The sequence below is a fragment of the Dipodomys merriami genome, unplaced genomic scaffold (genome assembly GCF_024711535.1).
Source record: "Dipodomys merriami isolate MVZ:Mamm:240054 unplaced genomic scaffold, mDipMer1.0.p SCAF_4, whole genome shotgun sequence".
Taxonomy (NCBI): domain Eukaryota; kingdom Metazoa; phylum Chordata; class Mammalia; order Rodentia; family Heteromyidae; genus Dipodomys; species Dipodomys merriami.
Window position 1 is genome coordinate 94,625,371 of NW_027205603.1, and position 24,369 is coordinate 94,649,739.

Here is a 24,369-nt window from a genome sequence, read left to right on the forward strand (position 1 = left end):
GCAGAGCGCACAAAGACGCAGCGGAGGAGGGCGGCCGCGGCCGCGGGCTCCGCGCGGCTGTTCACGCGCGCGGGAGTCTGGGGCTCGGGATCCCTCCCTCCGCCTCCCGCCCCCCCACCTCCGCGAGCGTCCCTGCCCGCAGGAGAGTCGCGCTGACCCGGCCGCGGCCACACCCACGCGGGGCCCGCCCCCCCCAGGCGGGCGTGGGACGGGCGGCCGCGGCCCCCTCGCCAGCCCTGCCGGCTCCGGGAAGCCCTTGGCCAGCGTCACCGGCGTGGACAGGTGCCCGCGGCTCGCCCCGCACCGGGAAAGGGGGAGCCACAGCTCCCCGTCTCCGCCCAGCCCTGCGTGACACTCATGATCAGGGCGGCGGAACTAAGGTTTGCATTAACCTAGGCAGGCGCTGTGTGGCGGGGCCAGGCCCCCGGCCGTTTGTTTTCCTTTCTTCATTTCCCCCGGAGGATGGAGCTTTTTTGCCAGGGCAGGCTTGGACGGCTGGCCTCCTGTTTAGGCCGGGGTGACATGGGGTGGCCCCAGCTGGGGTGACCGGCACAGGTACTGTACCCAGCTTCTCATTGGCCTGAGATGGGAGGCCCCCAACCTCTTCTGCCTGGGCTGGCCTCAAAATTTGTTCCTCCCAAACCTCTGCCTCCTGGGTGGCTAGAATCACAGGTAGTGAGCCTCTATGCTAGCTAGTATGCTTATATTCCAGAAATACAGCACAAGCTGGGTTTATTCATTGTCTTCTCACTACAGCCTCGAGTGCTGGGATTACAGGCATGCATGACCACACAGAGCTGATCACTAGAAGAGTACACCTTTGCCCGATAGTCACCTCATATAACATGATTGAGCACATACGCTGTCTCACTTGCTCAAAGCACATGCGTTATCTCAGTATGGACTCATATTAATCCTACTGTGCAGGGATTGTTTTCATTTCTGGTTTTGCAGATGAGGAGACTGCCCAGAGAGGTTGCACTCCCTGCTTAGAGTCTCCCGGTGATCAGATGACAGCCACCCTCAGAACCCAAGAAGCCTCGGCTCGAGACCCTTGTCTGCCCACTGCTTCACTGGATGATTTTGAGGATGGAGACGAAGGAAGGGACAGGCAAGAGAGATTGAGGGGACCCGACTGGCATTACTGTAGAGAAAAGGTCTCTAAGTCACTTTTAGAGTGGAAGACAGAATCAGGGGAAGAAGTGGCTACAGGCAGGGCGCAGCCCAAACACAATTCAAACAAATACATAGGGTGCTAGATCTCTAGAGCCTGCCTGCCCGCCAGACAGGCCAGCTGCATCCTGAGCACAGCTAGGACCCTCCTGGATCTGGGGTCCAGGTCTTGGTGCGGGTTCTGGCCACACAAGCGGTGCCCAAACAAAGCTTCCAGGGAAGCCACGCTGTGGGAGGCACCCCACGGTGGGAGGCAAGCGCAGGAGCAGCACTGGGCGTGGGGTGGGGGTCCTGTGACCCTGGGCCCACATCCCTTGCTTCCCACCAACTCCACCAGTGACCCAAGGCCAAACTATAGGGACAAATAAAAGATTTATCTGGAAAGCCAGAACACAGAGCCGCAGTGCGGGGCCCTCTGCAGGTACGGGATGTTCCAGGCTCTACAAATCTAAAGAAGTTGCTGATTAGAAAGTCTTAGGACTCTATTCTTTTGAGTTCCTTTTAATCTAGTTAAATCTGCAACTGCAGAATCAAGACACAGAAGGCATCTTAATATAGTAGACTGTTCAAACTTTCCTAAGAGAAAGGCCTTAAAAGTTGAAAGGTTATTTCAAGCTTTAGATAAATACATTTGCCAAACAAATGTATTTTTTCCAAAAATTAAATGTATTTCAGAGAGGTTGAGAGGTATACCACTAATTGCCCTTTACTAAAGAAAGCTATAAAGAGCATCCTGGGTCCTGTGGCTCACGCCTGTCATCCTAGCTACTCCAGAGGCTGAGAGCTGAGGATCAAGGTTTGAAGCCAGCCAGGGAGAAAAGTCCAAAACACTCTTATCTGAAATTAACCACTGAAAGTGGGAGAAAACAATGCGCATGTGGAGCTGTGGCTCGGGCGGTAGAGTACTAACCTTGAGTGGAGAAGCCCAGGGACAATGCCCAGGCCCTGAGTTCAAGCCCCAGGACTGCCACTAAATAAGTACATAAATGAAGTGTGTGTGTGTGTGTGTGTGTGTGTGTGTGTGTGTGTGTGTGTGTGTGTGTGTGTGTGTGTGTGTGTGTGTTCAGAGTACAGGAGCAAGGCCCAGCATTCAAGAAGGAAGGGAATGCTGAAAGATTGGCTCGTAAGAAGAGAAATCCAGTCAGCCACTGGTGGCTCATCCTAGCTGTCATCCTAGCTACTCAGGAGGCTGAGATCTGAGGATTGTGGTTCAAAGCCAGCCTGGGCAAGAAAGTCCACAAGACTATCTCCAGTTAACCACCAAAAAATTGGAAGTGGCGCTGTGGCTCAAAGTGGTAGAGCACTAGCCTTGAGCAAAAGAACGCAGGAACATAGCCTAGACCCTGAGTTCAAGACCCACAATTGCCAAAAATCAAAGGGGAGGGGGGTTTATGTCACCACTGCCATATGACAATGGAAGCGTGTATGCTCTGTGGAGATCCCGGACAGCCATGGTGTGGGATGCGTACCTGTGCTGTTGGAGGCCGCTGAGCTGGGCCGGGCTGCAGGCTCCTCCAGACAACATGCAGAGGCAGGCTTCCAGGGAAACCTCGGGCAGGCTGGGGGTGGGGGGGACAGGGCTGCAGGTGGGGCGGGCGGTGTGTGCAGGTCCTGGTCACTGCGGGCTGAGGAGGCAGGAGAGGGCAGATGCCCTGTCCCCACGGCTTTGGAATCCTCCTGCAGATCCTGGACGGTGCCACGCTTTCAGCATGGAGAGGAACAATGCCCTCTGGGGTGTGAGTGGCTACTTTTATGGGGAAAGATGGCTGAGCTGTGGTGCTGAGATAATGAGTCAGACATTATTCTGGAAGTTTCTGTTAAGGTGTTTGGGGAGCAGTTGGCCAACCTTGCTTGCTTGCTTCCTTCCTTCCTTCCTCTCTCCCTCCCTCCCTCTCTCCCTCCCTCCCTCCCTCTTTCCTTCCATACTTCCTTTCTCTCCTTCCCTCTTTCTCTCTTTTAGACAGGATCTTGCTATGTAACCCAGGCTGCCTTAAACCAAAGATTCTTCTATCTCAGCCACCTGAATGCTAGGATTGCAGACAGGCACCACCATGCCAAATGTTTACATTGGTGTATTTTGAATAAAGCAAATTGTCCTCTGTGGTGTGGGTAGGCCTGGCCCAATCAGCTGAAGGGCTAAATACAACAAAAGAATATCATGAGCAGGAGGGGATCCTGAGCCCCAGCCTTCCTGGGCCCCCTGCCTGCCAGCCCACCCACTCAGACTTTGAACTGAGAACCTGCACAAGCCACCTGCTAAAAGGAAACGTGGGCTTTGTTCTGGAGAACCTGACTGGTACCAGGAGAGGAGAGGAGCACACCAGCCCCACAGCCCCCAAACATCATGACTCAATCGGGTGACCTTGGGCATGTGAAATGATGGACGCTTCAGACGACCCTGTGCTGCTGAGGGAAGTTGGTCTGGAAGGTTCTAGAACAGGCCAGGGAGGCCAGTAAGGCAGCCGGAAGCTCAGGCCAGCGTAGTGGCTGTGAAGAGGCACAGGGGAGCGGGCTCTCGGTGCTTCTGTTCACGGCAGGTACCTGGGTCCAGGGCAGACAGGTGTGCACGCAGGGGCCGCGGGTCGCCTGCCGACAGGCCGAGAAGGCAAGACACGCAAGACGCCGGGGCGCGAGGCCTGGTCTGCCTGCATGGAGCCTGTGCGTGGAAATGTCTTCTGTTTATCCCTGAGCTGAGCTAGTGCCCTCGCGTGTGCACACTTCCTCCAGTGCCCTCGCGTGTGCACACTTCCTCCAGTGCCCTCGGGTGTGCACACTTCCTCCAGTGCCCTCGCGTGTGCACACTTCCTCCAGTGTCCTCGCGTGTGCACACTTCCTCCAGTGCCCTCGCGTGTGCACACTTCCTCTAGAGGCCCTCGTGTGTGCACACTTCCTCCAGTGCCCTCGCGTGTGCACACTTCCTCCAGTGCCCTCGCGTGTGCACACTTCCTCCAGTGTCCTCGCGTGTGCACACTTCCTCCAGTGGCCCTCGCATGTGCACACTTCCTCTAGAGGCCCTCGTGTGTGCACACTTCCTCCAGTGCCCTCGCATGTGCACACTTCCTCCAGTGCCCTCGCATGTGCACACTTCCTCTCGTGCCCTCGCGTGTGCACACTTCCTCCAGTGTCCTCGCATGTGCACACTTCCTCCAGTGTCCTCGCGTGTGCACACTATCTCCCGTGCCCTCGCGCGTGCACAATTCCTCCAGTGCCCTCGCGTGCGCACACTTCCTCCAGTGCCCTCGCGTGTGCACACTTCCTCCAGTGCCCTCGCGTGTGCACACTTCCTCCAGTGTCCTCGCGTGTGCACACTTCCTCCAGTGTCCTCGCGTGTGCACACTTCCTCCAGTGCCCTCGCGTGAGCACACTTCCTCCAGTGCCCTCGCGTGTGCACTTCCTCCAATGCCCTCGCGTGTGCACTTCCTCCAGTGACCCTCGCGTGTGCACACTTCCTCCAGTGTCCTCGCGTGTGCACACTTCCCCTAATGCCCTCGCGTGTGCACACTTCCTCCAGTGCCCTCGCGTGTGCACACTTCCTCTCGTGCCCTTGTGTGTGCACACTTCCTCCAGTGCCCTCGCGTGAGCATACTTCCTCCAGTGCCCTCGTGTGTGCACACTTCCTCCAGTGGCGCTCACGTGTGCACACTTCCTCTCGTGCCCTCGCGTGTGCACACTTCCTCCAGTGCCCTCGCGTGTGCACACTTCCTCCAGTGTCTTCGCGTGTGCACACTTCCTCTCGTGCCCTCGTGTGTGCACACTTCCTCCAGTGGCCCTCGCGTGTGCACACTTCCTCCAGTGACCCTCGCGTGAGCACACTTCCTCCAGTGCCCTCGCGTGTGCACACTTCCTCCAGTGCCCTCGTGTGTGCACACTTCCTCCAGTGCCCTTGCGTGTGCACACTTCCTCCAGTGCCCTCGCATGAGCATACTTCCTCCAGTGCCCTCGCGTGTGCACACTTCCTCCAGTGCCCTCGTGTGTGCACACTTCCTCCAGTGGGGCTCATGTGTGCACACTTCCTCTCGTGCCCTCACGTGTGCACACTTCCTCCAGTGCCCTCGCATGTGCACACTTCCTCCAGTGGCCTCGCGTGTGCACACTTCCTCCAGTGTCTTCGCGTGTGCACACTTCCTCCAGTGACCCTCGCGTGAGCACACTTCCTCCTGTGGCCCTCGTGTGTGCACATTTCCTCCAGTGCCCTCGTGTGTGCACACTTCCTCCAGTGCCCTCGTGTGTGCACATTTCCTCCAGTGCCTTCGCGTGTGCACACTTCCTCTAGAGGCCCTCGCGTGTGCACACTTCCTCCAGTGCCCTCGCGTGTGCACACTTCCTCCAGTGTCCTCGCGTGTGCACACTTCCTCCAGTGTCCTCGCGTGTGCACACTTCCTCCAATGCCCTCGCGTGTGCACACTTCCTCCAGTATCCTCACGTGTGCACACTTCCTCCAATGCCCTCGCGTGTGCACACTTCCTCCAGTGTCCTCGCGTGTGCACACTTCCTCCAGTGGCCCTCGCGTGTACACACTTCCTCCAGTGCCCTCGCGTGTGCACACTTCCTCTCGTGCCCTTGCGTGTGCACACTTCCTCCAGTGCCCTCGCGTGAGCATACTTCCTCCAGTGCCCTCGTGTGTGCACACTTCCTCCAGTGGCGCTCACGTGTGCACACTTCCTCTCGTGCCCTCGCGTGTGCACACTTCCTCCAGTGCCCTCGCGTGTACACACTTCCTCCAGTGCCCTCGCGTGAGCACACTTCCTCCAGTGGCCCTTGCGTGTACACACTTCCTCCAGTGCCCTCGCGTGTACACACTTCTTCCAGTGCCCTCGCGTGTGCACACTTCCTCCAGTGCCCTAGCGTGTGCACACTTCCTCCAGTGCCCTCGCGTGTGCACACTTCCTCCAGTGTCTTCGCGTGTGCACACTTCCTCCAGTGACCCTCGTGTGAGCACACTTCCTCCAGTGCCCTTGCGTGTGCACACTTCCTCCAGTGCCCTCACGTGTGCACACTTCCTCCAGTGCCCTCGCGTGTGCACACTTCCTCTAGAGGCCCTCGCGTGAGCACACTTCCTCTACTGGCCTCGCGTGTGCACACTTCCTCCAGTGCCCTCGCGTGAGCACACTTCCTCCAGTGCCCTTGCGTGTGCACACTTCCTCCAGTGCCCTCACGTGTGCACACTTCCTCCTGTCCCCTCATGTGTGCACACTTCCTCCAGTGCCCTCGTATGTGCACACTTCCTCCAGTGCCCTCATGTGTGCACACTTCCTCCAGTGGTCTCGCGTGAGCACACTTCCTCTCGTGTGTGCACACTTCCTCTTGTGCCCTCGCGTGTACACACTTCCTCTCGTGCCCTCGTGTGTGCACACTTCCTCCAGTGCCCTTGCGTGTGCACACTTCCTCCAGTGCCCTCGCGTGTGCACACTTCCTCCAGTGCCCTCGCGTGTGCACACTTCCTACAGTGACCCTCGCGTGTGCACACTTCCTCCAGTGCCCTCGTGTGTGCACACTTCCTCCATTGCCCTCGCGTGAGCACACTTCCTCTCGTGTGTGCACACTTCCTCCAGTGCCCTCGTGTGTGCACACTTCCTCCATTGCCCTCGCGTGTGCACACTTCATCCAGTGACCCTCGCGTGTGCACACTTCCTCCAGTGCCCTCGCGTGTGCACACTTCCTCCAGTGCCCTCGCGTGTGCACACTTCCTCCAGTGGCCCTCGCGTGTGCACACTTCCTCCAGTGCCCTCGCGTGTGCACACTTCCTCCAGTGACCCTCGCGTGTGCACACTTCCTCCAGTGCCCTCGCGTGTGCACACTTCCTCCAGTTCCCTCGTGTGTACACACTTCCTCTCGTGTATGCACACTTCCTCCAGTGCCCTCGTGTGTGCACACTTCCTCCAGTGCCCTCGCGTGTACACACTTCCTCTCATGTGAGCACACTTCCTCTCGTGTCCTCGTGTGTGCACACTTCCTCCAGTGCCCTCGCGTGTGCACACTTCCTCCAGTGCCCTCGCGTGTGCACACTTCCTCCGTGCCCTCGCGTGTGCACACTTCCTCCAATGCCCTCGCGTGTGCACACTTCCTCCAGTGCCCTCATGTGTGCACACTTCCTCCAGTCCCCTCATGTTTGCACACTTCCTCTCGTGTGTGCACACTTCCTCTTGTGCCCTCGCGTGTACACACTTCCTCTCGTGCCCTCACGTGTGCACACTTCCTCCAGTACCCTCGCGTGTGCACACTTCCTCTCGTGTGTGCACACTTCCTCTCGTGCCCTCGCGTGTGCACACTTCCTCCAGTGGCCTCGTGTGAGCACACTTCCTCCAGTGCCCTCGCGTGTGCACACTTCCTCCAGTGCCCTCACGTGTGCACACTTCCTCCAGTGCCCTCGCGTGTGCACACTTTCTCTAGTGCCCTCGCGTGTACACACTTCCTCTCGCATGTGCACACTTCCTCCTGTGGCCCTGGCTCACGGGAATGCTAGCTCTCAGCCCCTCAGGTCTCTGCAGGCAAGTGGCTGGTGTCATTGCTCACCCCTGGCCTGGCTCGGACTCTTAACCATCAAGCAGGGTTCTGACCCTGGGCACGTCAGAGCTCCCCTACACCGCTGTGCCTCCCGCCCTGCAGTCGGCTCACGGTGCCCCAGCTATGGGCTGGCGTCACCGGCCTGGCCTGGGCACAGCCCGCAGAGCCACGCCGGGTGCCAGGGAAGCAGGTAACCCAGGCCTCATTCTCCTCCCCCGGCTGCCAGGACTCCGCAAGCACACGCACTGAGGACCCCAGAACCCACGGCAGCCCGGCCCCTCCCCGCCCACAGGGCGCCGGTGTCTGGCAAGTCCCCGGTCCAGCCTGGGCTGGGGCTTCCTCCTTGCCATCCAAACCTGCAGGCATAGCCATCTTATATGTAAAAAGGAGAGTAATGCCAGGCGCTGGTGGCTCACGCCTGTAATCCTAGCTACTCAGGAGACCTGAGGATTGCAATTCAAAGCCGTGAGACTCTTGTCTCCAATTAACTAGTAAAAAGCCAGATGAGGCGCTGTGGCTCAAGTGGTAGAGCAGTAGCTTTAAGTGAAACGCTAAGAGAAGGTGTCCAGCTACTCCCTGAGTTCAAATCCCCAGTATGAGGAGAGAAAACAAAGAGCTAGTCACTGGTGGCTCACACCGGTAATCCAAACTGCTGAGAAGGCTGAGACCTGAAGATCATGGTCAAAGCCACCCTGGACAGGAAAGTCCATGAGACTCTTGTCTCCAATTAACCACCAAAAAGCTGGAAGTGGAGCTGTGGCTCAAGTGATAGCGTGCCAGCCTTGAGTGGAAAAAGCTCAGGGACAAGGCCAGGCCCTGAGTTCTAGCCCCAGGGCTGGTATAGCCAGTGAGTGAGCTTGAGGCTTCGTCCTCCCCCTCCTCGCTCCTCCTCCCCCCCACCCCCCCACCCCGCCCCAGCGGAGACCCAGCAGAGCCTCTGGGTGTCCCAGCCTGACAGGAAAGCAAGGGCCCAAGCCCCTCCCCTCCCACAGGACCCCTGGATTCCAGCCACAGACACGGAGGGAAAAGAACGTTGTCGTGTGAAGCCCTTACATCCAGTGGTGATCTGCTATACAGCAGAAGGTAGTGCCGGTGGGCAGAGCATGGCTGGAGGGTGGCCTGGAGTGGGGTAAGGTACAGGAGGGGTCGGGATGCCCAAAGAACAATGTCTGAGGAGGGGAGGGCCGGCCCCTTGGGACGGCCAATCTGAGACCCGCTCTCCCCAAGCTGGGTTGGGTTGCCAGGGAGACCAGATTCCCAGCCCGGTTTCCAGGCTACTCTGCCTTCCTGCCGAGCACGTGGGCTGGGTTCGCCCTATCAGGATTTTTGCAAACAAGAATAACAATCACGCTCCTGATTAGCAGGAGAAAGGCCTTGCTCTAATGACTGAGCTGAGCGAAAGGGATGCTCAGGCCTCGCCCAGACCCCTTGGCCTGAGCCCTGGCGGGAAGCCGGCTCCCATCCTCCCCCAGCCCAAGCTGGCTCAAACATTGCCTGTTTCCAGGGACACCCCAACAAGCACCCCCGAGCCAAGGACAGGACCTGCTCATGGACAAGACTGTTTTCTGCTCAGAGTCTGGCCCATGACCAGAGCTGGACACCCCCAGAGCTGCCTCCCAGAGGCGTATTTGTGTCAGAAACAGGGTCGGGGGTCAGGAGCCGCCGGTTGCCAGGCCTCTGGAAACTCCAAGGCTAGACGGAAGCCGCGGGTTCGGCAGGCGGAGGGCTGAGGGGCCGCTGACGGCAACGCGGACTTCCTTGCTGTGCTTGCGCTGACGTTGTCAGAATCCCCGCACACTACCCGAGACTGCGCCCAGGAAGCTGCGCAAAGATGGGTCCGCCAGGAGCTGTGAGGGAGCCCCGAGAGCCTGACGGGAGCCAGAGAGGGAGCGGAAGAGCGTGCGTGGCCATACGCCACAGAAGCCATGGAACGCCCGGAGCCAGGGCCAGGAGGGCCCCCCCCACCGTCCCCCCTGAGGAGCGTGGCCCCAGTGACACCTCAGCTTAAAACGCTGAGCCCCATCAAATACCTAGTAACAACAAAAACCCCTCACAGCCAGGGGCCGGTGGCTCCCATCTGTAACCCCCGCTACTCAGAGATGATGTAAGGATTGTGGTTCGAAGCCAGCCCAGGCAGCGATGTCCATGAGACTCATAACCACTGTAAAGCTGGAAGTGGAGCCGTGCTCCAAGTGGTAGAGTGCTAGCCTTCAGCACAAAAGCTCACCAACAGCATCCAGGCCCTTAGTTCAAGCTCCAGGACCTGCCCTGGGGGGGGGGGGGGTGGGGACAGGACACAACCCCTCGGGCTCCAGAATCGTGATGTTGAAACTGCCAAGTGTGTGGTGGTTTTCTTCTTGCAGCCATAATAAGCTGACACCCTATCTCTGTGTCCTTGAAACGAAACACACAGGAACAATGAGAATTGTACAGTGAGTCTATGGCCTTACCACCCTGAACACGCCTAACCTTGTCTGTCATGGAGGCTGAGCGGGGCCGGGCTTGCTTAGAACGTAGACAGGACAATCACTCAACAAACACCCCACACGTCCAATTAGCACTTGCCATATTTGATTTACATTATCTTCCCATCCCCTGCTTCATTAGCCCATCTCATATTATTGATAGACTTCACACACACACACACACACACACACACACACACACACACACACACACACACACACACAGCCATGGGTGTCCTCAGCTGTTCAGCATGTTCGGTTATTTCGAGGTAAACACTGCCTCCCGTGAAATGCACGGATCCATGCCCATTCCATTTCTGACTGTCAAACCAAGGGTCACCCAGACCCTACCCCCAAGTTCCCTCCTGCCCCTCTCCAGTCAGTCCCACGTGAGGTGCACGGTCCTCTCCCTGTGTGTCCCCACGGGGCCCAGCCTGCCCTCCCCTTGCTGAGAAGACGGTCGTGCGGACGGCCAGGGTGAAGTGGACACGGCACGCAGACCGTCGCTGTGGCACTGCGTTAACTCTGAAGCTGCCAGCTTGTACGATTCCTGCCCCAGCGTCCGAGTGTCTCCACAGGCCTCGTTCCTTTCCAGGGCAGTGGTATTCCAAGTCCAGAACGCAGATGCAGGGGTGCTCACTGCCAGTGCCCACACTGCTGGCCCTCGGCACCCCTGTGCTGTGTGAACAGTTCGCTCAGACATTGTGGTCCGGCTGGCCGCCCTCACCTGGTGGAGAAGGGAGAGAACAGCCACCGCCCTGAGACAGGAGGCAGGACAGTGACCCAGGAAGACTGAGATCACTGTCTGTCTGTCTGTCTGTCTGTACTGGTACTGGGGCTTGAACTAAGGGCCTGGACAATATCCCTGAGCTTTTTTTTTGCTTAAGACTGGGCACTTTGGAACCACACATCCACTTCTTGCTCTTGGGTGGTTAATTGGAGAAAAGATTCTCATCAATTCTCCTTCCCGGGCTGGCTTTGAACTGCAAAGATCTCAGATCTCAGCCCCCGAGTAGCTAGGATTGCAGGTGTGAACCACCCATGCCCCACTTAAACTTGCTTTCTAACAATCCACTTTCCTGGGAACTAATCCATCCCCGTCCCGAGGAGACCTGCGTCACTCCCTGGACAGCTCTGCTCCTCCCCAGGGCAGGACCCGGACACCTGCCACTAGGCCCCGCCTCTTGGAGGTCACGCCCCCCCCACTGCCCACACAGAGGGCCAAACCACAGCCACGCCACAGCACCCTGGGTCAGTGCCTCCAGGCCTCTGCAGTTACCAAAGCTAGGAAACCATGTGGGTTGTGTGTATCTGCGTCTGTGTGTCTGTGTGTCATCTCTGTCTGTGCCTGTGTGTCTATGTATATGTATTCTATGTGTATGTGTGTCTGTGTGTCTGTGTCTGTATGTGTTCTGTGTGTGTGTGTCTGTGTACGTGTGTTTATGTGTGTCTGTGTGTATGTCTATGTGTATCTGTGTGTGTTTCTGTGTGACTGTGTGTGTCTGTGTGTCTGTGTCTGGGTGTGTGTGTGTCTGTGTATATCTGTGTATCTGTATCCAGGTGTATGTGTCTGGGTATGTGTCTGTGTGTGTGTGACTGTGTGTCTGGGTCTATGTGTGTGCCTGTGTGTGCCTATGTGTCTGTGTCTGTGTGTATGTGTCTGTGTGTCTGTGTGTGTGTATGTGTGTGTGTGACTGTGTGTGTCTGGGTGTCTGTGTCTGGGTGTATGTGTGTCTGGGTGTCTGTGTGTCTGGGTGTCTGTCTGGGTGTATGTGTCTGTGTGTGTGTGTCTGTGGCTGTGTGTGTGTCTGTATGAGGGTCCTTGGGCTTGAACTCCACCTGGGCACAGACTGTGAGCTTTTTTGCTCGAGGCTAGTGCTTTACCATTTGAGTCCAGCTCCACTTCCAGCTTCTTGGTGGTTAATTGGAGGTACAGGCTCAGGGGCTCTGGGCCAAGGTGGAGATGAACGAGGAGAGCTAGAGACCTCCTGAATGTCTGGAGCGATGCTGGTAAACTTGGAAATCACTGAATGTGAGTTTCCCCGATGTCACTCCCTGCCTTCCCTCCGCCCTGATCCCTCCAGACCTTTAGAGCCAGCACAGCTGTGGGCAGAGGGGAGGCGGGTGGCGTCCTCCAGCAGGGCTGCCGGGGTCTGGGCAGAGCCACAGGCCCCCCCAGGGCATGGCGGGTGCCTGGGTCTGCACCTCCTCAGAGCTTGGAGGCCTTGTCAGCCTCGCCAGAGACCAAGGCCGTGTGCCATCTGGCACAAAAGGAGCCCATCTGACATTAGGTGTTATTGAGAAGCGACCCCAACTGTGAACGCAGGGCCCTGTCCCCCATCACCCATCCCTTCCAGTGGAGACCCTCCTAGGGCTCTGGGCCCTGGGCACTGGGGGGGAGGGTTTCCAGCTAAGGTCCAGAGCTCCTCCCTGGTCTCAAGGGTCCAGCCACCCAGCAGCTCCCAGAAGCTCCACTGAGCATGCACCTGCTCAGTTTTCAGCCTTGGGGGATCCCAGGGCCCTGAAGTGTGGGGCACCTCCCACTCCTGGCAGATCTAGCCCCTCGGGATGCCCAAGCACTGCTGGGGGCCCAAAGAGACTAGAAAGCCTGGGCTTCCCTGCCACCATGACCTCACCCGGCCTCCAGGCTCACTGATCCCGCCTGACCTCAGGGCACCACACCCCGTCACCTCCATACCCCCCCCTATTCCCTTCCTTCCTCCCCATCTCTCCACCAGGAATGCAGCCCTCACCTTGCGTTCTGAGGGGGACAGAAGAGCCCACAGGACTGTGCAGAGCAGTGAAGCCCAGCCTCCAGCCCCTGGATCCCCAGAGGATGGGCCTGGGAGAAGCAGAGCTGAGCATCTGCTGAGAGGAGGCGCAGGGGTCTGGGCCCTGGAGGCAGGTCCCGCGGAGAGAGGGCCTGGGCCTGCAGCCTCTCTGCCTGGTGTGGGCAGCATGGGGTCAGGAGGTCTGAGAAGAGCAGGAAGGGCAGGTAGGAGGGTGGCCAGAGTGAGGGAGTTCATGACCCTGGCAAGTCCTGGGGTGCACAGGACTGTGGGGCTCAGCCTGGCCTCCCCCTCCTCTCTCACTGCCTCTTTCTGAGTATAGGTTCTTAGGAAAAGGTGCTTGGCCTGGGAAAGACCTCTCCTCATGCCCGGGGAGCCTTCCCAGCCCACCCAGGGGAGGCTCTGGACCCTGCTGGAGAGAAGGCGCTTTCCCTGCTGGAATGAGAGGCGAGCCGCAGGGAGAAGAGGGCACCCCGCGCAGGGAGCTGGGTGCCAGGCCGGCCGTCTGTCCCGGCTGCCCCGAGGCCCACTCTCATGGAGCAGACCAGACCCCTTCTCCAAATGCCGCCCTGCGCTTGCGCCCCAGCCGCCCCCCGGAGCCGTTGCCCTGGAGCCTTAGAATGTCAGGATCGACACCACGTGTCCCCCGAGGCCACCACGGGGGTCAGGACAGAGCAGGGTCTGGGAGCCCAGCAGGACGCCCCACAGGGTCCACAGCCCCTGCTCGGCCTGGTGCCAGCACTGCCCCATCCCCTGACCCTCCCCGCCCAGCCACCTGCTGCCCAGCCGGAGGGCGTGTGAGTAGCCAGGCAGATACAGCCAGAACGGAGCTCTGCACCCAGAAAGGGCACCGCGACACCACATCGGCCCCCATGAGGGAGGCTCGAGGACCAGCCGTGCCCCTGGGACAGCCCCAGAGCTGGGGGGTCAGGCAGGCCAGGCCCAGGGCACAGGGGGCTCCCACAGCGATGAAGAGGGACCCGGGGGGAAGCTCCGGCTGCAAAGGAGCCAGCGAACCTGGGGACTCAGGGAGGTGTGCCCCATCCCTTGGGAGGACACCGCGGGACTGGAGGCGGGTGTGGGCCCCCAGCTGCGTAAGCGGCGGTGCCGTGGGGTGAAGGGGACTCCCCTCCCTGCGTGCGAGGCCATCAGAATTGAGGCCTGGGCCCGCGTGTGGCCATCAGCCCTGGTCTGGACACTCATCCACTTCTGCATGCGTGCCAGGCCAGACCCTGAAGCTTTTCCTGCGGGGCGGAGGGAAGGGTGTGTCTGAACGTGGAAGGTAGCGCGTGCTCTGAGTGCTGAGCCGGCACCTCCGTCAGGCCGCGGGTGTGGCCGGTGACGCCAGGTGCCTCGTGACACTGCCCCCTAGAGCTGAGGATCCGCCAGACCAAGTCTCACTTGTCCAAGGCAGAGGCTGCTCCCTGTCCCCAGTCCCACAGCGCTGCTCTGGGCCCAGACCCTGCTGTCCTGGTCAAGGGCCCTACAGGAAGCAGCTGGAGCCATGAAGTGGGCTCTTGGCCTGCGAGGGCGGGGCTGGCAGGAGGGGACCATGGCTGGGGACGCGACCTTGGCTTCCAGGACTGGGAGAGGCGGCAGGCAGGTACCCGGAGGCCGTGCAGAAAGACGGCTGAAGAGGACCTCGGGGGACACCGTGCACTGTGTGGCTGTCCCAGAGGCCAGGGGCTGCCTTGACCCTCCATAGGTCCTCACCCAGGAGGGAGCCGAGGCCAGGCAACCTGCAGGCCCCGCTGCGGACCTCACGCTGGCCCGGGGCTCCGATCCAGCACCCCGCTCCCCCACTCTGCCTGTGGGGGAGGGGGCTCCCTCCCCAAGGGCTTGGGCGTCAGTGTCCTCCAGGAGGGGGCTGGGGGTCCAGCTCTCAATGAACAGGCGGCCAGACGCTGGGCTGATGGCTTTCCCAGCCTTCCGCCAGGCTGGAGCTGGAGCCCGTCCCAGAAGGCTCCCCTCCCCAGGACACAGGAGATGATGTGGGAGGGGGACAAACAGCCAGAGGACAAGGGGGAGGGCAAGGAAGGCCTGCGTGGGGAGATGACTCGGGAGTGGGGACGGGTGGGGTGGGGGAGGAAGCCACGTGAGCGCAGGCAAGAATAGCATCTGAGGCAGAGTGGACGGCAGGGGCCAAGGCAGAGGGAGCCAGGACGGCCCGAGGGGCAGCTGGACGCTGTGTTCTCTGGACGCTCTTGGACAACCCCATGCCTGATACACGCTCATGAGAAATGGGCTGCAGATAAAGGGGCTGCAGCCTCAGGCCCCTCTGCTCCCCGCTGGGCCCCCAGGGTGGGGCTGACTCTGCCCAGGGCCAGGCTCCGGCAAGCACTGCCACTGCCGGGCCAAGGCCTGGAAGCCCAGGACCAAGGCAGGACCAGGTGGCTGCTGAGGCAGGTGGCATCCACCTTCTACCGTCTCCCCGGCCCAGGAACAGGGGGACAGGAAGTCACGAGGCTGATACAGCCATTTCCCCTTCCCCTCTGGCCCCAGGAGGTCCTGGAGGGAAATGGTCCGCCTGGTCTGGCGCCTACAACTGGGGTCTGGTGTCGAGGCTCATTGTTTGAGGCTGTGGCAGGGGCCACGGAAAGCCTTGGGACTGCCCTTCGTCCACCTACTGCAGACCCAGAGCCCTAAAGGCAGACTCGCAGTGGGCAGGACAGCGCCCAGCAGGATGGAGGCGCTCGGGGCTGTCCTTCTGACCCTCCTGCTGTGCCAGCAGCCAGGTTCGGGGACACGGGCCACCCTGGGGTGTCGGGGGAGGGGCAGGATGCCCCTCGCGGGCCTCCAAGGACCCCCCAGCCGGGGGACCGGGCAGGGGCTTTGGGGGAAGGAGGGGAAGAGCTGGCGTGCCCAAGCCGAGAGGAAGGTGGCTGGGGCTGCCCTGGGACCCCAACACTGTGGGCCCAGGAGCTCCCTCCTCCCCGGGCCTGAGGTTGGGCTGCCACAGCGTGGCAGTGCTCTGGAGGGGCGAGAAGGGTGGCGCAGACCCATGAAGCCCTGGCACCGGGCCCCGAGCATGTCCTCTGTACACGGCAGCCGAGCTTACAGGGCACAGGCTGGCACAGGAGGATGAGGAGGACGTGAAGTCGGAAAGCTACGGCTACGATGACGACGATGAGGAAGAGGAGGAAGACGAGACCAACATGATCTTTAGCAGCAAGGACAGAGGTACCCCTCAACCCGGGCCCTCCACCCCCCCCCCCGTCTTCCTCCTTTCCTGGCCCATCCCCCACCCCCAGGGTCAAACAGGGACCCAGGTCTGCTCCATCTTCAGCCTCCACCAGCTACTGCCGGCCCCCCACCTACGGGCTCCTCAGCCCTGTTCCAGGCCCCACGGGACACACCAGGCCCAGGGCCAGCACCGGCCCCGTGGACAGTGTCGCCATGAGTTAATTCAGGAGCAGAAGAGCTCAAAGGTTCACCTGCTTGGTGCCCCATGCCCTGTCATATTCTGACCTCCCAAAGGCCCCATCGAGGAGAGGCTGGGGGGGAGGCTGATGGGTGAGGGGGTCCTGGGGCTGAGCCGGCCTCGCTGCCGCCGGCAGTGTCCCTGGAGTGCTACGCCTGCTCGCTGCTGAAGGACAGGGAGCGCTGTCAGGAGACGAAGCGCTGCTCCAGCAGCCAGACCTTCTGCACCACCATGGTCTCCCACGGCAGAACCGGTGAGCGAGCACACGCAGCCCGGCACGGGCGCCGCACACCAGGCCGGCACACCCGCCACCCGCGCGCCTGACCCCCACACCTGCTCTCCACCCCCAGACTCGGGTTTCCTGACCACCTACTCCATGTGGTGCACGGACTCCTGCCGACCCCTCACCAAGACGGTGGAGGGGACCCAGATAAACCAGACCTGCTGCCAGTCCACGCTGTGCAACGCCCCGCCCTGGCAGAGGCCCCCCCAGGGTGGCAGAGCTGGCCAGCCCCAAGGTGGCCGTGCAGGTGGCCCTCGGGAAGATGGGCCTGGCAGTTCCCGGGGCAGTGGGGCACCAGGCTTCCCAGGCTGCCCAAAAAGTATGGGCATAGCCTTCCTGCTCCCCCTCCTTGCCAGCCTTTGGACAGTGGGAGCCTAAGTGCCACCCCTCCACCGGGGACCCCCTGTCCACACCTCCCCTCCCCGCGACCGGCTCTGGAGAATAAACTTGGCGGTGTCTCACAGTCCAGCGCTGCCTCCTTGGCTGTCTCCCTCCTCAGTTTCCCCCTTCGGCTTCCTCGTGCGTCCTCTCTTCTCTGTTCACGAGCAGTAAGACAAGGGCCTGTGGGCCTCAGGTCCCCGCTCACGCACCTGCACCCCAGGACCTACAGCTCCCAGGGGCTACAGCACCCCAGCACTAGAGCCCTGCAGAGCCGTTCCTCCAGCTGCCACACGAGCCACGCCCTGTCCTGTCCAGGTGTTAGACACAGGCCTTTGAGGGGAGGGACTTAGGAGGGAAGCCCAGGAGGCTGCAGTAGCTGGGACTGAAGGAGGGAGCAGGGGGAGGGAGGGAGGGAGGGAGGGAGGGAGGGAGGGAGGGAGGGAGGGAGGGAGGGAGAAAGTAGGGGGGAGGCCCTGGGCGAGGTAGAACTTCTCCTTCTGGGCCCAGGAATCCGTAGCCCTCCCTGGCCAGGATGTCAGGGAGGAGGCTGGAAGGTGTGAGGGGCCGAGGGCAGGAGCAGCTAGGAGCAGTGGCCCCTGGGACGCGGCTCTGAGAGGGTAAGGCCTGGCTCTGAGTTCAAGGACCCCCCACCGGGGAGGAGAGCGGCCTTGCCTGGACAGTACCCAGCGGTCAGATGCGGCCCCTGGGACCCAGATTGGGCTCTAACAACTCAGCTTTTAGAACTCAGTTTTCACCCCGGCTAGCTAGGACTCAGAACCCTAGTCCTTAACTGATGATAAAATTTAGGGCCCTCAAGGGGGCTGGGAAGGTGGCTCAGTGGTAGAGCGCTTGCCTTGCATACCTGAGGCCCTGGGTTCAATTCCTCAGCACCACAGAAGCAAAAAAAAAAAGCCAGAAGTGGCACTGGGCTCAAGTGGCAGAGCGTTGGCCTTGAGCTGAAGAGCTGAGGGACAGCACCCAGGCCCAGAGTTCAGGCCCCATGACCAGACCAAAAAAAAAAAAATTTAGGGCCCTCAAGAATGGAATTTGGAGGGGGGAGGAGAGCTGAAGAAGGGCTCCATTAGTAGAGACCTGCCTACGAAGTTCAAACCCCAGTGCCACAAGAGAGGAGGAATCCTTTGGAGGGGTAAGATGTGAGACAAGGTCTTACCCTTTTTTCTTTCTTTGTCAGTCCTGAGCTTGAACTCAGGGCCTGCGCGCTGTCCCTGAGCTTCTTTTGCTCAAGGCTAGCACTCTACCACTTAAGCCACAGTGCCACTTCCAGCTTTTTCTGTTTATATGGTACTAAGGAATCAAACCTAGGGCTTCATGCATGCTAGGCGAGCACTCTACCACTGAGCCATTCCCAGCCTAGGTTTGGCTCTTGATGTAAGCAAGACCAGAGTTCCATCCTCAGCACTGAATGAATGAATGAATGGAGTGGGTAAATAAATCAGGGCTGGGAAGGTGGCTCCATGGTAGAGAGCTTGCCTCGCATGCATGAGGCCCTGGATTTGATTCCTCAGCACCACATAAGGAAAAAGAAAAAAAGCTGGAAGTGGCGCTGTGGCTCAAGTGGTAGAGCGCTAGCCTTGAGGTGAAGAGCCGAGGGACAGCGCCCAGGCCCAGAGATCAGGCCCCACGACCGACATAAAAATAAATAAATAAATGCATCTAAAATGGCAGCTTTGTCTGGCTCCCTTAGCAAGAATTCTGGGCATTGCTGCCTCCACAGCTCAGCCGTCCAGAAAGGAAGTTCACTTCCAGAAATGACCGGCAAAGGTCTGGCTGCACTTTGGGCATGGGAAGGCATCTGGTGGAGGGTCATCACCTCAGTCAGACCCCTTACTGCCTGTCATGGAGAGCCAGGGGAGGGCACAGGGGCACTAGTCTGGTCCCGGGGCCTCAGGGGAAGAGGGCCTTGAAGGCTGAGACCCCCGCTGAGCTCTGGCAGAGGCCTGAGCGGCAGCCCCAGAGCCCAGGGTCCTGTGCACAGCTGGCTTAAGCAGCAGCACCCAGGTCCTGCGTGCACATGAGCATCTCCACAGGCTCTGGAGATGTCCCTGACCTCTGTCTCCCCAGCCTCTGTCCCTCCTGCCTCCTGCCCTGTCCCTGGTGTCCCAGCCTTCCTCCTATGGTGTACAGTTGAGCTCTCTGCAGCTAAGTGTCATGAGTCAGGGCTCCAGAAGCTGCTGCCCAGCCCTTGGGGCCCAGCACCAGGCCCCCACCAGGCCCGGTGCCAGCCCCCAGCCCTGGGCCTTGTTGTACTCCTCTAACACTGCCTCAGCGGAGCCCTGGTTTTCCTGATTGCTGCGGGGGTGGCTGCTGGCCGGGCCCTACATCAAGGCCCAGAGCTCTCCAGTCCTTCCCACGCTGCTTCCCGGTCCTGGGGACCACTCCAGCTGCCACCTGAACCTCCACTCCAGAACTTCTGCCGTGGGATCTCCTGGCCCCTCCCCGGCATGCAAGTCCCTTAATAGTCTGGGATTCCTGCCTCTTCAGGAAAGGGCTGGGCTTGGTCCAAGCATGACCTTCCTGGATGCTTGGGGGACAGCTCTGTGCACCCCTGCATTCCAGTCCCCCGCGGTAAGAGCACGAAGCTGCTCCACCATGGCCCCCAGCGGACTCGGGTGGCCGGGGCCCTCGGCCCGGGGCGGAAGGGGCCGAGCGGGCTGCTGTGAGCTGCCAGCACCAAGGCTGCCGTCAATTATCTGTCACTTCTGGTCTTGCCGTGGGGCCGGGCACAGCGTGGGAATACCAGCTGGAGAGATGGGGCTCAGCTCCCGTGGAGTCCAGCCCACGCGGGGTGCCATGATAAGGGACAGCAGGAGAGGGAAGGTCAGCCTAGGAGCTCACCCAGCAACACGCTGTAGCTCCTTATTATGGGGTACGCTGTGACCTGCTGGCGGATGACGGGGTGGCCCGGCCGAGGTCCAGGCAGTCAGGACGGTGCCCTGTCAGTCAATAGCCCTTCTTCCTTCTGCCCGGACCACAGGATGCCTCCCAGGGCCAGGGACCCCCAACCTGCTAAAGGGAGCCCCAGACTCCATTCCCCAGGCTCCCTAGAGAGGGGCTACCCTGCAGGACAGGAAGCAGCCATCCCGCGGCGCCTCCTGCTCCCTGCCCTGGTTGGGGAGCCGGCAGAAGAGCAGGAACTTCCTGAGGAAGGAGACTCGTCATCCAAGGCCTTCAAGACCGCCAGGGTGTACAGAAGCGGAGGGAGGCTGGGACAGCCTGGTACTATGAGACAGACCTAGCGCCACCCCCCACCGCCCCCCACCTGCCCCCAGCATGCAGGGTCACCAAAGACAGCCACTGTCAGCAACTCTCCAGGACCAGCAGCTTGGAGCCATGGCTGAGGATGCCTTCTCAGGCTGACCTATGCTGTGCATGTCAGAACCTGCCTGCTGAGAGGTGGGCAGGCGCGTCAGCAGGCGCATGGGCAGGCAGGGCAGAAGTTTCCAGATGGCAGGGAGTTCCCAGTGGCAGAGACACGGAGGAGAAGCATGAGGCATGTGAGCAGAGCTCAGGGCTGCAGTCCCAAACCGGAAATCTCACACACAAGAGGAAGGGAAAGGTCCCAAGAGGGTGACCGCTGCAAGATACAAGTCCCAGCTGCGAGGAGAGAAAGATAAGCCAAGGCCACACACTGTGGCCCACGCGGGGCAGAGGGTCCCAGCCTGCTGGGAACGGGCTCTGCTCTCAGAACCCCACGCTAACCCACAGCTCGCCCACTGCCCCCTCCCGACCCGTTTCCTATCACAGCCAGAAGAGGCACCAGAAATGAATCTCTGAGGATGGGCAGACAAAATCACCAAGGAAAAAACTAGCCACCCATCACCCTCCCAACTGGCCAAGAATAAAAACAAAACACAAAAACATCCACACCAGACAGTGCTGATGAGGATGGACGCAGGAACGCATCGGTCATTCACATGCCGCTGATGCAGAAAGGCACATGCGCTGTATGTCTGGCTGACTCTCATAAAACACAGCACACGCCTGCCAGGTCCCAGGACCGCCACCCTGAGGCCCGGGGTGAAGAAGGCTGCAGGCACACCAAGACCTGCATGTGGTGCATATTGGGACTTTTCTCTGTGATTGTCACAAACTGGAAACTAGGTGCAGTGCTGAGATCAGGAAGATTGCAGCCCCAGGCCAACCTAGACCCAAAACCTCCCAGCTCCACTTCAGTGAAAGAAGCTGAGTACAGAGGCACTCAAGAAACTAGAAGAGGGGGCTGGGAAGGTGGCTCAGTGGTAGAGCACTTGCCTTGCATGCCTCAGGCCCTGGGTTCGATTCCTTAGCACCACATAAGCAAAAAGAAAAAAGCTGGAAGTGGCACTGTGGCTCAACTGGTAGAGCGCTAGCCTGGAGCTGAAGAACTGAGGGACAGCGCCCAGGCCCAGAGTTCAGGCCCCACAACCGGACCACCCCCCCCAAAAAAAAAAAAACTAGAAGAAGCCGGGCACCAGTGGCTCATGCCTGTAATCCTAGCTACTCAGGAGGCTGAGTTCTGAGGATCTTGGTTCAAAGCCAGCCCAGGCAGGAAAGTTGGTGAGTCTCTTATCTCCAATAAACCACTAGAAAACCAGAAGTGGTGCTGTGGCTCAAGCGGTAGAGCGCTCGCCTTGAGCTGAAGAGCTGAGGGGCAGGCCCAGGCCCAGAGTTCAAGCCCCATCACCAACAACAAAAAAAAAGGGCAAGCTCTACCAGTGGCACACTGGGTGGTATCAGTTGTTTAGCATTTGACTGTCAAGTAGAACAGACCCGCATCTGGCAGGTTCCTGGGATGCCCCTCCTGGGGGCAGGAGTCTGCAACATTGTACTGTGGTTGAGATGAGAAAACTAGGCAGAGCATACATGGCTCTTTAAAATTCATTCATTATTGCTGTAAAAGCAACATAGAGAGGTTACCTTACATAAGTCAGGTAAAGAGTATACTTTTCTTTTTGGACTCAGGGCCTGGGTGCTGTCCATGAGCCCCGCTGTGCTCAAGGCTGGTGCTGTACTACTTGAGTCACGGTGCTGGCTTGCACCCAAGGCTTCACGAGAGCTACCCAAGCATTCTACCATAAGCCACATTCCCAGCCCACGGGTATACTCTTTTGTTATTGTTGGTGGTGGGGCTTGAACTCTGGGCCTGGGCGCTGTCCCTGCGCTCTTCAGCTCAAGGCTAGCACTCTACCGCTTGGGCCACAGTGCCACTTCCAGGTTTCTGGTGGTTCACTGGAGATCAGTCTCACGGACTTTCCTGCCCAGGCTGGCTGTGAACCGTGATCAGATCTCAGCCTCCTGAGTAGCTAGGACTGTAATACCCGTGGAGCCCGGCTGGCCCGTGGCCGGGCTGCTGGAGGGGGCGGGGCATCCGCAGGCCCGCCCCACGGGGCTGGGCCGCAGGCCGGAGGTGGGGGGGCACGCCACCGAAGGGGGCGGGGCGTGCTGCTAGAGGGGGTGGGGCCGAGCCCCACATGGCGAGCTGTCAGGAAGTGATTGGACAGTGGCAGCTCCGGGAGGAACATGAATGGCAGTGGGGAAAAAGTCCGGAGGAGACTGAGTCCTGAGAGGGAAAAACCCGGGGTCAGGCAGGGAGGGCGGCAGGGGGACGCTTGCGGGGGCAGGCCTGTGGACGGTGGAGAGGGGAAGAGGGAAAAGCCTCCCTTTGGGAGAGTTGGAGGTTCGCAGACCGACTAATAACGGTCGGGGGTGGGCGCCCACGGGAGGCGTGGAGGCTTGGAGGCGGAGGCTGCTCCGGGTTCGGGGTGTGAGGACCCGGTAGTCACAGCCCCTTTCCACTGTAAACTTCTTTTGTCCACCTGTGTCTGTGCCTGAAGGCGTGAGTCGCAGCCGGCCAGCTTCAAAAAGCCAGCTGCAGAGGAGAGGCGGGCGGGCAGCCCTGGGGCGGGCAGGTGCCCCCTCCCCCCTCCCCCTGCTCCCCCGGTCCGTGCCCCCTCTCCCCTCCCCCTGTCCGTGCCCCCTCCCCCCTCCCCCTGTCCGTGCCCCCCCTCCCCCCGCCCGTGCCCCCCTCCCCCCGCTCCCCCGTCCGTGCCTCCCCCGCTCCCCCGTCCGTGCCTCCCCCGCTCCCCCCCTGTCCGTGGCCCCCTCCCCCCCGCTCCCCCTGTCCGTGCCTCCCTCCCCCCCCCGCTCCCCCTGTCCGTGCCTCCCTCCCCCCGCTCCCCCTGTCCGTTCCCCCCTCCCCCCGCTCCCCCTGTCCGTGCCCCCCTCCCCCCGCACCCCCTGTCCGTGCCCCCCTGCACCCCCTGTCCGTGCCCCCCTCCCCCCGCTCCCCCTGTCCGTGCCCCCCCGCTCCCCCTGTCCGTGCCCCCTCCCCCCGCACCCCCTGTCCGTGCCCCCCCGCTCCCCCTGTCCGTGCCCCCCCGCTCCCCCTGTCCGTGCCCCCCCGCACCCCCTGTCCGTGCCCCCCCAGCGCACCCCCGAGGGCTTCCTCACACCTCAGGCTTAGGCCGAGGCCCGGGAGCCCGACGCATGGCCGAGGCTGCGGTCCGCCGCGCGCAGGCACGGGCACGCGCGCCTGGAGACGGCCCGGCCCGAGGAGCCGGAAGACGAGGCCCAGGTTTCAAGTCCCAGGAGGGAGGCGAGGGGAGGTGACCGGGGGAGGGGGGCCACCGGGGCGGGCCCGGCCGCCGAGGGGCCCGAGAGCCGCCGTGGCCCGCCGTGGCCCTCCGCCATCCTTCACGGCCCTCGGCCACCCGCCGCCCGGCGAAGGCCGGATGGAAGCGCAGCCTGCGGACGCCGAACTAGCAGCACCACCGAGAGGCCGGGCGGCGGGCCTAGAGCGGCACCGGAAGGAGCGTGCCCGGCGGCGTGGGCGGGGCCGGCGTGGGCATGCCCGGCGTGGGCGGGGCCGGCGTGGGCGGGGCCGGCGCGGGCGGGGCCGGCGCGGGGCGGGGCGGGGCGTCGCACCACCGAGAGGAAGGGAGACGGGCCCTAGAGCGGCACCGGAAGGAGCGTGCCCGGCGGCGCGGGGCGGGGCCGGCGTGGGCGGGGCCGGCGTGGGCGGGGCGGGGCCGGCGTGGGCGGGGCCGGCGTGGGCGGGGCCGGCGCGGGGCGGGGCGTCGCACCACCGAGAGGCCGGGCGGCGGGCCTAGAGCGGCACCGGAAGGAGCGTGCCCGGCGGCGTGGGCGGGGCCGGCGTGGGCGGGGCCGGCGTGGGCGGGGCCGGCGCGGGGCGGGGCGGGGCGTCGCACCACCGAGAGGAAGGGAGACGGGCCCTAGAGCGGCACCGGAAGGAGCGTGCCCGGCGGCGCGGGGCGGGGCCGGCGCGGGGCGGGGCCGGCGCGGGCGGGGCCGGCGCGGGGCGGGGCCGGCGCGGCGCCGCTCCACCGAGGGGAG

At 61.4% G+C, this 24,369-nt stretch overlaps 1 protein-coding gene across 1 annotated transcript; it reads left to right on the forward strand.

The window, feature by feature from the left end:
- The first annotated feature begins 15,449 nt into the window (after positions 1-15,449).
- Positions 15,450-17,103, forward strand: LOC138806363 (glycosylphosphatidylinositol-anchored high density lipoprotein-binding protein 1-like). The gene is made up of 4 exons (XM_069991853.1): positions 15,450-15,666; positions 15,980-16,111; positions 16,489-16,605; positions 16,703-17,103. The coding sequence occupies exons 1-4, from the start codon at positions 15,450-15,452 to the stop codon at positions 17,011-17,013; spliced, it is 777 nt and encodes a 258-aa protein (XP_069847954.1). The 3' UTR covers positions 17,014-17,103.
- The last annotated feature ends 7,266 nt before the right edge of the window (positions 17,104-24,369 follow it).